We start from the raw sequence: 14,987 nt of genomic DNA on the forward strand, positions 1-14,987 counted from the left end.
CCAGAACTGCTCACAGTACTCCAGGTGTGGTCTAACCAGGGTTTTGTATAGCAGAAATATAACTTCTATCCCCTTGTATTTTAATCCTCTAGATATAAAGGCCAGCATTCCATTAGCCTTTTTAATTATTTTCTGTACCGGGTCATTTTAATGATCTATGTGCCCGTTATCCCCAAGTCTTTTTGGACCTCTACTATTTTTAAGCTTTTCACCATTTAGAAAGTTCCCTGTTCTATCCTTTTCCGGTCCAAAGTGGATGACCTCACATTTTCCTACATTGAAATCCATTTGCCACAGTTTTGCCCAGTCATTTAATCTGTCGATATCCCTTTGTAATTTTATGCTATTGCCTACAATGCTGCCTATCTTTATGTCACCGTCAAATTTGGATACATGACTTTCTACGCCATCATCTAAGTCATTAATAAACACTGTGAATAGCTGAGGTCCCAACACAGATCCCTCCAGGACACCACTAGTCACATGCTGCCAAATTGAGTACCTGCCCATTATCCCTACTGCTTGTCTCCTGTCGCTCAGCCAATTTCCTAACCAGGTCAATAATTTGCCCTCAATTCCGTGGGCTTCTACCTTAATTAACAGTCGCTTATTTGATTTTATCAATTGTCCTCTGGCAGTCCATATAAACAACATCCATAGCCATTCCCCTGTCCACTACTTTTGTCACCTTCTCAAAAAATTCAATCAAGTTTGTCAGGCCTGACCTACCTTTCACAAATCCATGCTGGCTCTCTCTGATCAACTGAAAATTCAAGGTGTTCAGTCATCCATCCTTAATTTATAGACTCTAGCAATTTCCTGACAACAGATGTTAGGCTAAATGGTCTATAATTCACTGGTTTCCCTCTCTCGCAATTCTTAAATAGTGGAGTGACATGCACTATTTTCCAATCTAAAGGAACAGTTCCTGAATCGAGAGAACTTTGCAAGATAATAGTTAGGACATCTGTAATGTGCTCACCTACTTCTTTTAAAACTCTAGGATGGAAGCCATCCGGCTCTGGGGATTTGTCACTCTTTAGTGCCATTATTTTCTTCATTGCTGTTATTTTACTTACATTAATTTTATTGAGCCCCTGTCCCTGATTTATTAGTTTTCTTGGGATTTCTGGCATGCTATAGTCTTCCTCTACAGTAAATACAACATATCCACCATTTCCTGATCATTGACAATATCACCGCTTTCAATTTTTAAGGGGCCAACATTGCTCCCGAGTACCCTCTTTTTCTGAATATCATTGTAAAAATTGTGTGTTGATTTTGATATCCATTGCAAGTTTCTTTTCATACTCCCTTTTTGTAGCTCTATCTGTTTTGTGAACCTTTGCTGTTCTTTGTATTTTTCCCATTTGCCAGGGCTTGTGCATGTTTGTATGTTTTTTCTTTTAGTTTTATGCTGTCCCTTACCTCTTTAGTCGCCCGTGGCTGTTTTTTTGGAAAATAGAGCTCTTGCTCCTCAGGGATATAAACTGGTTCTGTATCACCTTAAGCTCTTTTTTGAACATCTCCCACTGATCATCTGTCGTTTTACCCATCAACAGATTTGCCCAGTTTACTGTGGACAGTCTCTGTCTCATCCCGTTGAAGTCGGCCTTACCCAAATCTAGAATCTTAGTAGTTGTTTCACGTTTCTCCCTTTCAAAATGATACGTCGAACTGGTTCACGTTATGATCATTATTGGATAAATGTTCACGCAGTTAGGTTGTTAACTAAATCTGGCTCATTATACATTACTAAATCTAATATGGCATACCCCTTGTTGCCTCTAGGACATATTGTTGTAGAAAACTATGCCTGATACACAAGAAATTCACTACTTTTCTGACAGGTGCTAGTCTGCTTATCCCAATCTATATAAAAGGTAAAATCCCCCATTAAAACCACTCTGCCTTTGCTACACGCTTGTCTAATCTCTGCATCTACACAATCTAGCCCTAAAGTCTCCACTGCCCGCTTACCTCTCGTTATATCCTCTCTTATTGAATCGATTTCATCCTTAACCACTAAGGTTACTCCTCCCCCTCTGCCATTATCCCTATCTTTCCTGTAGACCTTATAACCTGGTATATTTAGTTCCCAGTTCGGACTGTCCAGCAGCCATGTCTACTATGTCATACCCTCCAATTTGAATTCACTCCTGCAGTTCATTCACTTTTTCCCCCCTTATACTCTGTGCTTTTGTATAAAGAACACTTATTTGGGCCACACACCCTAGCCTGTTCTTCAGCTCTAATGTTTTACTCACTTATTTCTCTCTCCTGGTTTAATCACTTTACATCTTTTAGTTTTCCCTTTTTACATGTGGTGCCTAAAGCACAATTTCTGACTGTTACTCTCCTCTCTTTAGTTTATTTTTGAACTACTATTTGTAGTACAATTTCCACCCGAGTCCTCACTCTCCTTCCCCACGCGCTCCCCCCCCCTCCATTTACGAGATTTCTTTAATATTTGTAGACGTTCTGTCACAAGAATTATGTTGAAAAAATCTCATTTAAATGAAGCAAATGGAGCAACACTTCCATAGGCCTCGCTCAGCCTACCTCCATTGAAAATGTGGTGCTCAACAGGCAAGCAGCACCATACATCTTTGGGCCTATATTCATGAACTGCCTTGTTGTGAGACATTGCTAAAGCTGGGAATTCAGCGCAATTCCTTTTCCTGTCTAGTGAAGTAGTAAAAAGGTGCCATCAGACCTATAGTGAACTAGACTATTTCAATGGTCTCTTGGCCAACTTCCCATCCTTCACCCTCAGTAAACTTCAGCTCATCTAAACCTCTGCTGCCTTATCCTATCCCACACCAAGTTCCCATCACCCATCATCCTCACTTACCTACACTGGCTCCCAGCTCCACAACGCCTCAAATTTAAAACTCTCATCCTTGTGTTTAAATCCCTTCATTGAACCAAAACAAACTCATTTCAGCACCTCATTGAGAGGCAGACTCAATGTTCATCACTTTCTCACAGTTTCTTTCTAAACAAATATACATTTTTCCCTTTCTAACCCTTATGCTGCTGTCAGAGAGTGCATGAGCTAGGGGGTAGAATCTCACACACCTAGGAACCAAATTGCACACATCTGCTGTTACTGCCTCCATGCCGACAGTAGGCCGTACCTTGGACTACTGCTTTAAGCCGAACCTTATCTGTCAGCAGTGAGAGAGAAAATGAAAATGCGGGAACAACACAGCAGGCCCATCAGCATCTAAAAGAAAAAAAGACAGGTCAACAGTCTGGACTTACAGCCCAGAACTGAAGTCCAGAAATGATAAACCCATCCTTTTAGATGTTGGCAGACTTGCCGTGTACTTTTAGCATTTTCTGTACTTCTAGCATCTTCACAAGTACCTTCTGGTGCTTGGCACCTCGGATATGTGCAGCATAGGCATCTGCACCTGTACAGGACACATCACACAGCTCACATCGCAGTTGGCCCTGGGCACCTCGTGGTCCACTGGTAGCCTGACTTCCACCCTTTAAAGCCGCTTCTTTCTTCTTGTGCTTCTGGCCTTCCAAATGTTCCCTATAAGTCTTGGGGGGAAAAAAGCTTAAAGTTAACAATTAAAATATAGAAGTAGTTAGGAGTGATGCGCCTGGGTATGCTCATTCGCTCTTCCATACAATGATCCACTGTGCCGAAAAAAACTATCAGCAATTCCCCTGTGAACAAGTTCAATATATAACCATTTAGTGCTTCGATTTTCTAAATAGGAGCAGCATTGTCCAATTTACTACTAACAAGCTTTTAAATTCAAACCCTTAGGAATTTAGTCTTTCAACACAAATATGCAAACTAGTTCCTTTCATGTATCAGTCTTACACTGCTCAAACACTTAATGTTCAATCTTACAGCATGATAGTTATTAGTACTAGACAGACCATCAGCTATTAAGTATATAAACATTAGCCATCTCAAAGAATGAAAGATCCCAAAGGGCTCAGCAGGTACATCTATCCCCTCCACCACTGACGTACTGTGGCTGCAATACTATCTACAGGATGCACTGCATCAACTCGCCAAGGCTTCTTAGCAGCATCTACTAAACCCATGACCTAAAGCCAAAGCAGCAGGTGCACAGGAACACCATAACCTCCAAATTCCCCTTCAAGTCACACATGATCCTGACTGTGACATATCGCCAGTCAAAATCCTGGAACTCCCCACCAACAGCATTGTGGCAGCAACTTCATCACATGGATTGCAACGGGTCAAGAAAAAGGCCCACCACTATCTTCTCAAGACAATTAGGATTAAGCAATAAAAGTGGCCTTTCCAACAATACCTACATCTCAAAGAATTAAAAACAAAATCTGGTGTGGTATTGAGCCGTACGGACCAGGATGGTGCAAAGTTCCATTGCTGGCATGCTCTGAAAGAGTTTGCAGCCCAGGCACAACAGAGGCCCTAGTATGGCATTGGGGTCCATGGGCTACTCTGTGGGGGCAGGAGGAGAGAGAAACCAGGAGAATGAAAGTAAGCCTAGATCTCCATTCCATCGCTAGCATTTAGCAGCTCCTGCTAAGATGCACACGTGTGGATTCCAGACAAGAACTGTGATATCGGTACAAAGTTGAATAGGTTGCATCTGAGGTCGAGATAATCAGAATCATACGCCAACATGAGTCAGCAATTTCAGGAGAGGAAATTGGGGTGTGGCAAAAGAGTTGAAAGAGATATCCTTTTTGTACACTAGCAGTTTGTACACCCATCGCAGTTTCCCCAGGTCATAACCTTAAACCGTTTACATCCCAGTTGACGCGAGCGAAACGCCGGATGCGACCGACCAACGGAGTGAATAAAAGCAAGACTTGGGTGAGGCAATGCCTTCTGATTGATAGCCGAGCTGGGAAAATGGACACTTGAGAGAGCAAGAGTGAGCGATAGTGAACACGTTGTGCTCATTTAGATTGGAACGAGTGGGAGGAAAATTTGAGTGGGAAGGAGTTATAATGTCCTTACTCTTTAGATAAAGGTTATTGTCCATGTGTGTGTGAGATAAAATGCAGATGTTTTTTCTCAAGCAAAAGCTTCATATTAAAATTGTTATTGTAATGCAAAAGAGGGTTAGGCCGGGTAAGTCTACACGGAATGTTTGTTTGCCCCGTAACAATCCCATCACAAACTTTTTAAACTTTAAAGTGCACTCCTTTCGGTTTGTTTTTTTGTTGTTGAAAAAGCAGCAATTGTCCTGGCAACCTGCTCAGCCTTGTGGAGGGTTTCCCTCTTCATCGGCCGCTTTGGTGCCGGTGGGAGGACTACTTGTGGAAGATAGCTCCATGCCTTGACAATTGTTGCTTAGCACCAGCAACAAATTTCACATTAAGTAAATAAAACAAAAATAATAAATCTATTTTTAATTGTATAATTAGTTTACATACAGAAAAAAATACTTGTGTTACAGGGGGTCCATAGAAAATTTTATAACGGGGGGGGGGGGGGTGAGTGGAGAGTGCCTCAGAAGCAAAAAGAGTTGAGAACTCCTGCCTTAGAGAACCTAAACTGTCCATCTCAGTTTAGAGGGAAGAATCACTCTTCCTCAACATGTAGAAATACAGTTGGGCAGAAAGTAACATGCTCGTTCCTCTAAACCAATTACCTGTGGGCCAGCACAGCTAATTTTACAGACATCACAATAGTGGAGCTGTGGCTGTTTAGGCGGTGGCTTCAGTTTTTGCTGTTTGTTCTGGAAAGCGGGTTTTTTGATGAAAGTGCTTCCTGTATTGGCGCTGGTTCCTGTCCCAGTCCCAGTGCTAGTCCAGGTGGTGGTTGGGGGCTTCGGTGGTTGCTGATAGTACGATGTAGCAGCAGAGTACACAGCAGCTTCATAACCAGAGTAACTTGACCCTAATAAAACACAGAACTGCAATTAAAAACAACTTCAAAATGTGAATATTGGGCATCATGCTTTAATTATCATTCTCCACCCTTATCGAATAACCAAGCAACAGAACAGCTGCTTTTAATGCTGCAATCTTTCATTTTAGTTTTGATTCCCTCACAAAGAGCACCCCTTGAGATATTCTACTTTGCAGTCCGGACATGGAGTGGAAGCTGACAAACTAGAGCATCTAGTAAGTGCTGACTGAAATCAGTGACAAAAGCTGGTGCGTGGCACTTTGCTACTTTTTATGAATGAATCTTTAACTTGGTTGAGGAAGAAAGCAGAAGCTGCAACACCAACATACTGCTGGGAAAACCCCTGGCTCCTTTGATAGGTCTTTGGACACAACTCCTTTGAGAAAGTAGCATAGTGGCTATACAAATCAACTTTTAGGTTCAACCTCAACAAGGAAAGCAAAGCATACAACGTTACAAAAAAAAATAAAAGCTGGAAGCACTTCACAGTGTAGTAAGACGTCCCAAGGTGCTTCACAGGAAAAGAAATAGAATGATCTGTGAAGTGTTGGGTGGGGCACTGCAGATGACGACATGGAAGACGGGATATTAGCAAGACACAAAAAGGAGGCATAGAGAGAGAAATCAAAGAAAGCAAATACATATACAAGACAGTGTGTAAATAGCTAAAGGGGATAGGGAGAAAAGGATGAAAAACTAGCCATACAAAAGTGGCATATTTTGGCCAAAAATTCTCAAATGCAGAGACAAGTCAAGAACTATATTAAAATAATAATGGAGAAGTCAAAAAGGGAGGAGTGCTTACCTGAATAACTGACTGGTGTTGTATTGTACGAGGGTGTCTGCGTGTAAGATACAGCAGCTGTGGCCACCGCTGCAGTAGGCTGCACAGTGGGTTGCACAGTCGTTACCACAGGATACACTGTATAGCTGGTTGTAACCGGGATTGGAGTGGGTGCAGGTTTTATTGCAGTAACTTGCCTCGACTGTTGCGTTTGTGTGTAGGGTGTTCCAGACTGGCTGAAACTGGTTTTAGGTGCTACTGAATAACAAAAAAAGGCAAAGTGTCATCTGATTTGGTGCAACTTGATTGCACTGAGACACATCAGAGGAATTCCTATTCCAGCTTTGATGTTAATGCATCTGAACAAGCTTGTTTAAATTAAAACAATTCCTTGCACATAGCCAAACATCCTTATATATTACCATCAAGATCTCTATCACCAAAATGTAAACCAGAATATGTAAACACTGTTCATACCTTTGTGCAAGAACACCAATCAATTTTCACAGGAGTATACAATTGCTCACTTTCACTAGTAGCTGTGTTTTCCACATTCCAAGAAGGAGTTCTAGTACGGATATCCAATGGCATTACACACAGTAGTCTGGAGCAAGGTATGATAAAAAGCTGCTTGGCTGGTCTATTCCTTCAAGGCCAGTGGTCTTAATAGGCAAATCCAGTAATTCTAGCTTCTTAGAAACAAAGAAATAGAAGTAGGCCATTCCATCCCTCGAGTCTGCTCTGCCATTCAATTAGACCATGCTAATATCCACCTCAACTGCCTCTGATCCATATCCCCTGATGCCCTTACCCAACAAAAATCTATCAATCGGTCTTGATTTCAAGCCTTTTAGGGGAAGAGAGTTCCTGATTTCTACTACTGTGTGTGGAAAAAGTGCTTCCCGATTTCACTCCTAAATGGTCTAGCTCTAATTTTAAGGTTATGCCCCTTTGTTCTGGATTCCCCCACCAGTAAAATATATCCCTGATCAAATCCATTTATCATTTTAAACAATGTGATTAGATCACTCCTCAACCTTCTAAACAAAATGGAATACAAACCAGGCTTATGCAACCGGTCCTCATAATTTAATCCTTTAAACCTGGTTATCATTTGGGTGAACCTGTGCTGTAATTCCACCAAAGACAACATATTTTTTGAGATGCAATGCCCAAAACTGAACACAGTGCTCCATATGGTGTCTGGCCAAGTTTCAACAGCAGAAGCATCACTTCTTCACTTTTGTATTATAACCCCCTTGAGATAAAGGCCAACATTCCATTAGCCTTTTCGATTTTCTTGTACCTGTGCATTAGCTTTTAGTGATCTATGCACATGGACAGCCAAATCCCTTTGCTTCCCCACAACTCCTCGTCTCTCACTATAAAGAAAATATTCTCAGATCCAAGTGGATGACTCACACTTAGAATCTACAAAGGGCAGATGGAACTGCGTAGATTTTAGGATGCAGGTCAGACAGGCTTTGTTTTTTTTTAAATTGTTTTTCATCTGTATCAAATTTCAAGATCTGGAGTGTGGCAGACATACTAGATCTAAAAATACATCAATCTTCCATAGTGCTGCTCATCAAAGTTAAGAGAATGTGCTGTTTCAAAAGGACAGGGACACTATTATTCTGCTAAATGTAAATGTGTGCCCCTTTAAAGGCTACAAAATCTAATTGCTAATAAAAATTACGAGGTTACTTTTATTCTGATTCTGCATTTTGTGCCCTTGGAATTCATTGTTTCTTCATAATGGCCCTGAAATTCCGATGTTCCTACGGACCCGGGAAGGCATCGGAAAAGCTGGGTTTCAGCGTGCAATGCGCACGCGCTGAAAACTGGCTTTTCCGATCTGTCAAGTTTCTGGCTTGACAGATCTTGCACATATCGGAAACGAAGACACTTGCAGGGCAAGATTTCCGATATTTACGAATATCTTGCCCTGCAAATGTCCTTTAAAATCTTGCACCTGAAAAAGCAGGTGAATAGCCTACTTTTACAGGCGCAAGTGTTTAAAAATACATAAAAACATTCAAATTAAATGAACACATATGAAAACGTACTTTATTATTAAAAACTCTCCCCACTACGGTAAATTTATTTTAAGGCATCTTTAAAAAAAAAAGTCAGGAATATATTATTTTTTTTATATAAGAACTTTAATTTAAATGATTCTTAAATATATCATGCATTTTTTTATTTTTGATTGTTTTGTGTGTGTTTGGGGGTGGTTTTCTCATTCATAATAATGGCAACTCCAACTTACGGAGTTTCCATTATTATGAATGAGAAAATACTGTACCTTGATTGGCTGCCCAGAGCCATGTGACTACAGCTCCAGCCCTGCGGACGGCCCGATGTGCACGCTCCCTGATGCGTAGGAGGGAAGGCCTCAGGCTCGGAAGTTCGAGCAGGCACAACAGGTAAGTGCGCAGTTTTTCACCTTTTGTCTTTAGTTTGCCCACGAGAAGACCTCTAGCGGAATTTCAGGCCCAATGTTTTTTTGAAGTATGACAAAGGATTTTGAGCATGACATTTGAATTGTGATGGACAGTGAATGTAAGCTCAATTATATGGCAACTGCAATTATCAAAGCAATTCTTGACTGTTTAAAAATGCCAACTATTAATTCAAAGATTACAGTGTACAATATTGTACAACAGAAAATTTAGATGTAGTTTTGCATATTTTAATTTGATTACCTACCACGCACATAGTGGCACAATTACCAGGTCAAACATTTGCATGGTCTTTTCACAGCACATACAAAATTCAGAAAAATTAAGCCCAAACAAAATTAACCTTTTTTTTGGCTTCCCTCCCCAAGGCCATAGTTCTTGTTGGGATATGGTTCCACACTGCCTAGTTGTTTCACTTAGAATATCTCTTTTAAATCGTCATTCTTCATGCTGCACCGAGTAAGTGATAGTCGCAGGCTCTGATTGTATCCAAGCCTAATTTTATCCTCACCCAAAGGCCATATTGCACACTTGATCAGAAATCACAGTTTAGTGATCAGGAGCAGGAATCTTGGCTGCCTCCCTAGTCTGTGAGCGCTAAGGTCACTTTAGAATCCCTATCACCATCTTGCTGAGATCAACTAACTCAGCACAGGCCAGGATCGAACATGGAATCTTTCCAGGCTGCGTAGCTCAGCTACTCAATGATTTAGCCAGCTAAGCCATTAGGGAGCCAAGTTCTGTCCTATTAGTTAATCCTCAGTGTAAACATAAATTCAGAAAACACTTCACTCACTTGTCTGGTAGTAGGAATCTGTGGCCGTGTGCTGAGGTTGAGCAGCAGCTGACACAGGTTGCTGATAGTACTGTTTATCATAACTCGGTGCTGTTGCTGTGGAACGTGCATAACTGTAACTGTCCTACATTACAGACAAGGAAAATACATGAATGACTGCAACACAAAACTACCAGATTACAAATAAAGCTACCCTCCACCAAAAAGCATCCTACTAGGCGTCAAGAGCTGTTGCCATCTTGAAAATACCACTAATGCTCGGCACTAATCTCAATACATCCGGTATGCTCAATTGAGCGTCCGGCACATACATTATATGTATGCAGTTACCCACTGAAGGCAAGGATATGCTATGGCTATCTCTCAGCAGGATTGACAACAACTTATAACCTGTGGAGCTGTGGTATAATCAGGAGAGGGGGAGGGGAAATTCCATACCCCCATAATTCTTTTGACTTAAAGTAAAACACAGTATGAACAGGCCACACATCTGCTTTTTGCAGTGTAGGATTTTTATACTACGTATGAACCAAACCAACAGGACCCAATGTTGTCACTAAAGTGTAATGACACGTGAAAAATGTATACTTTTGTCTATTTGAACTGCGCGGAAGGGTGGGAGGGGCGAGGGGAAACCACCCAGTACAATTAAAGATCTTGCCCGTCCAAACTTGGGTAATATTGAGGGGATTTTGAGCTGCATAACATAAGGATGAAGTACTGGTGGTTGCGGGTCTGTTATTGGTGGTAGTTGTTGCGAGCAATGTGAGGTCTTGAATTAAGAGCATCACACAACATATGGGTATTGGGTTCTGGGTGGTGTTTCCTATAGTATATTGATTCCATTACACTGAATATACCTAGTGACAATACTGACTATGGTTCATATTGCTTAGGTTCATTTGTGATATAAAAATACTAGACAGTCTATAGCCAGAAAAATAGCACCTGAAAGGGTTCTTTAAAAAAAAAAATCAGAAAAGTACAAGATGCACACTTGCCAGGAGTAACTTTTATACCACTCGTGACCTGGACCAGCACAGACAACTCTCAGCTTTATTGCTGATTACTTAGATGGTCAGGGTCACCATTAGTATTATAAAACCCACAGATTGCAGAGGCCAGCTGCGTACCTTTTATCCACTTTATAAACATATATCCTCCATTAAAAAAGATACAAAAGTACTTTTGCAAATGATCAATTCTTGTCATTCTTAAACTTTGTTTGCTACAATCTTTACACGAATGGTTTTAATTTTTTTAAACTGCATTAAAAGGAGATACGCGATGTTCTGAGCTGACAGTTTAGCGTCTATCTACCTTACATACAAAGTTAATTAAGCTTTCTCCACAAGCACCTTAGATGAACCATAGATCAAGTCTGTCATCCAACCCCACTCTGTCTTGTCCGAATTTCCTCCTTGTGCGTAGTACTGCTGCAGAAAGAAACTTTGTGATTCATTATGGCAAGATCAATGCCAATATATATAAAAATATATATATATATATATCTTTACAAACACACACATGTAGTTTCAGTAAAGCTCGATGTGGAAAAGTGTTTTCTTTTATTCGGTGAGATTAAAAAAATCTTACAGTGGCTCCACTTATATCAAAGCTGTCTCCAAAGAATCAAACATTGTCAAGAACTTAAAATTAAACTAGTATAATTAGGCAAAATGAATACCCGCTCAGACCAATTATCTGTGATTGCAGTTTACATAGCTAGATTATAATCTAACATCTCATTTAGCATGGGGGGGGGGGGGGGGAAATTGAGCAGATTGCAATTCAATGGCTTATAATATTTTTTGAACAAAATACAGTTTTAAATTTTAATTTAACAGAGCTTGCAAACCAAGTGGTTGAAATGCAACAAGATTTAAAGGACTTTATACATAAAGTTTATACACCTAGACCTAATGTGAGTTTCTGACAATCCATGTAATATTCAGCCAATTACAAAAGATAATATATTGAGATGATTACAATATAACTCAAACTGAAGACACCTAACTTACCAACACCTGCCACAATAAATCACATACCTCACAGCATTGCAGTACCATGGTGATACCCAAATTAAATAGATTAAATATAATTTATTAGCACATGGAAAATGGGTTAATTCCCCCATCTCCTTCACACAACCAGCATCCTGTTATACACCCATCACTTTACCACTTATGCAGTTGGTCACTGATTTAAGGCAACTGTAACAGTATCAATTTTCAAGCTGGGATATTGAATCAGACTGTGCGGCCAATGGTGACGGCATTAATGCACTTGTTCCTTCCAAGTTGGCTATCTAATGTACAGCTGGAACATTTCAATCCATATTCAAACATTAAGGTTAGATTTCTTTATTTAAAATAACATTTCTAATTTTTCTGTTCATCATGGTGAGGTGTGTTAGTGCCGGGAATGGAACACTTCAGAGGTTCAGCACCCAGTGGCAACATCAAACAATCCCCAAAATGCCTCAGCCCCAACCTTAGAAGAGAACCACGCAATGCATCAGTAGGTCATTTTTTCCTTTTCCCACAACAGCCATTCCGTGGCATCAGTGAGATTGCCAATTCGCTCTGAATTAGGAACTGGATTGATACGGCATTAAAAAAAATTCACATAGGACTCTGAACTCTCAAGAAACCGGAATGTTGAACAATTTTAGAAGTATTTTATACACAATCAACTTGGTAGAGTCAACTGTGATCCATATAAATTAAATGTATAGGAAAAAAGTTTTTCTGGAGTGTACCATCAATGATGGAAAGTAATGGTCTCGAAGGACAGGTAGAAACATAGAAACATAGAAAATAGTGCAGGAGTAGGCCATTCAGCCCTTCTAGCCTGCACCGCCATTCAATGAGATCATGGCTGAACATGCAACTTCAGTACTCCCTTCCTGCTTTCTCGCCATACCCCTTGATCCCCCTAGTAGCAAGGACTTCATCTAACTCCCTTTTGAATATATTTAGTGAATTGGCCTCAACTACTTTCTGTGGTAGAGAATTCCACAGGTTCACCACTCTCTGGGTGAAGAAGTTTCTCCTCATCTCGGTCCTGAATGGCTTACCCCTTATCCTTAGACTGTGACCCCTGGTTCTGAACTTCCCCAACATTGGGAACATTCTTTCTGCATCTAACCTGTCTAAACCCGTCAGAATTTTAAATGTTTCTATGAGGTCCCCTCTCATTCTTCTGAATTCCAGTGAATACAAGCCCAGTTGATCCAGTCTTTCTTGATAGGTCAGTCCCACCATCCCAGGAATCAGTCTGGTGAATCTTCGCTGCACTCCCTCAATAGCAAGAATGTCCTTCCTCAAGTTAGGAGACCAAAACTGTACACAATAATCCAGGTGTGGCCTCACCAAGGCCCTGTACAACTGTAGCAACACCTCCCTGCCCCTGTACTCAAATCCCCAACATGCCATTTGCTTTCTTAACCGCCTGCTGTACCTGCATGCCAACCTTCAATGACTGATGTACCATGTCACCCAGGTCTCGTTGCATCTCCCCTTTTCCTAATCTGTCACCATTCAGATAATAGTCTGTCTCTCTGTTTTTACCACCAAAGTGGATAACCTCACATTTATCCACATTATACTTCATCTGCCATGCATTTGCCCACTCACCTAACCTATCCAAGTCACTCTGCATCCTCCTCGCAGCTCACACTGCCACCCAACTTAGTGTCATCTGCAAATTTGGAGATACTACATTTAATCCCCTCGTCTAAATCATTAATGTAGGTTAACAACAGTTACGCTTATAAAAAATTATTAATGCACAACTAAAAAACCTATACAGTAAAGAGTTCTTACAACCAAAAATACAATAACCACCAGCCCCCTTCCCCCAAACAAAAGGTATTTGTATGCACCTCAGACATAAACCGGAGCTCCCCAATAGGACAATACATCATGTGGTGCTGCACAGAGTCCGGTCCTTGTCTCCCCCTTACTGACTAAAAGGCCCAACACGCATTGTTCAGGCACACGCAAGAATGGCTGCTTGCATGAGGTAACAGAGGACTGCTGCCATCTGTGGAACTGTACTCGGGTATAAGTAACCATTTTTTGTTGTGAGAAAGGAGATGGGGAAGGAAGGAAAGACAGTAATCTTAAACAGAAGAAAACTGGAGCAAAAGCATTTACCATTGTATGGGATTATTGGTTGATGTTGAATATTGGTACAAGTGGCTATGTTTGGAGTGAAATGAGAGTTGCTGCCCCTTTAAAATGGCACACTTGAGTAGCTTTCTCGTAACTTTTCCCAATTAATTCCCACAAATTTACGTCCACCAGTAGTTCCAACTCTAACCTGGAGCGAGTTCAACAGATCGTCCGCAGGAGAGTCTGCAATCAACATTCCCAACAAAAAGAGAAGAGGGTGCGAACAGCCAGATTTACCTTCATTCTAAGAGCAGAGGCCCTTCTACGCCAGAAGTGCTCACAAACTAGCCCCATACTCACCTATAAATGTATGCCAGATTACAAAGATGGGAAGTTTGAGGTTGGACTAATCCAAATCTGTAGTCATTTCTGCACTTCAGCATAATTTCCCACCGCCCCATCTCCCCCATAGATTTTCACTCAAGAGCTTCTGAAAAGCATCTATAACTGTTATGATGTTAACTGAATTTCATATCAAGTATAAAAATGATTCAGCTTTTACAGATAAGCTATTTCATTGTGCAATGAAATATGAAAAGTGAGGGCTTCACTTCCACACAATGTTATAGTCACTGTAAATTTTACTAATTAAAATTAATATGCAGAAAATTGATGCATGCTGAATAGAACATTTAGCTTGATGCGCTTAGCTTTTAGTTAAGCATGGCAAGCTTAATCTGGTGCCATACAGCGATTTTAAAGCCATTTGGAGTCAGCTCCGCATCCGTTTATCATTGAGCAAAATAGTTCCTGAAGTTCCCGTACTACCTCCGGAGTCCTAATTAAAAACATGAAGCCTTGGTACAAAAAACATTTATACAGATTATTACATTTTCATTTATAGTTTGCCATATCCACTGCAGTGCTTTGAAAACTATGATAT

General features: G+C 40.7%; 1 protein-coding gene across 6 annotated transcripts in view; it reads right to left on the minus strand.

The window, feature by feature from the left end:
• zfr2 (zinc finger RNA binding protein 2) overlaps window positions 1-14,987 on the minus strand; it is a 65,235-nt gene that overhangs the window by 30,521 nt on the left and 19,727 nt on the right. For 2 of the 6 annotated variants that reach the window (XM_070859898.1, XM_070859903.1), the window contains 5 exons: window positions 11,285-11,362; window positions 9,927-10,050; window positions 6,687-6,923; window positions 5,622-5,869; window positions 3,373-3,555 (listed from right to left, as the gene is read on the minus strand). In XM_070859898.1, the coding sequence (XP_070715999.1) occupies window positions 3,373-3,555; window positions 5,622-5,869; window positions 6,687-6,923; window positions 9,927-10,050; window positions 11,285-11,362 (870 nt within the window). The remainder of the gene's footprint in view (window positions 1-3,372; window positions 3,556-5,621; window positions 5,870-6,686; window positions 6,924-9,926; window positions 10,051-11,284; window positions 11,363-14,987) is intronic. The other 4 variants (XM_070859899.1, XM_070859900.1, XM_070859902.1 and 1 more) reach the window with 4 other exon arrangements.

Source organism: Pristiophorus japonicus, chromosome 18 (genome assembly GCF_044704955.1).
Source record: "Pristiophorus japonicus isolate sPriJap1 chromosome 18, sPriJap1.hap1, whole genome shotgun sequence".
Lineage (NCBI taxonomy): Eukaryota > Metazoa > Chordata > Chondrichthyes > Pristiophoridae > Pristiophorus > Pristiophorus japonicus.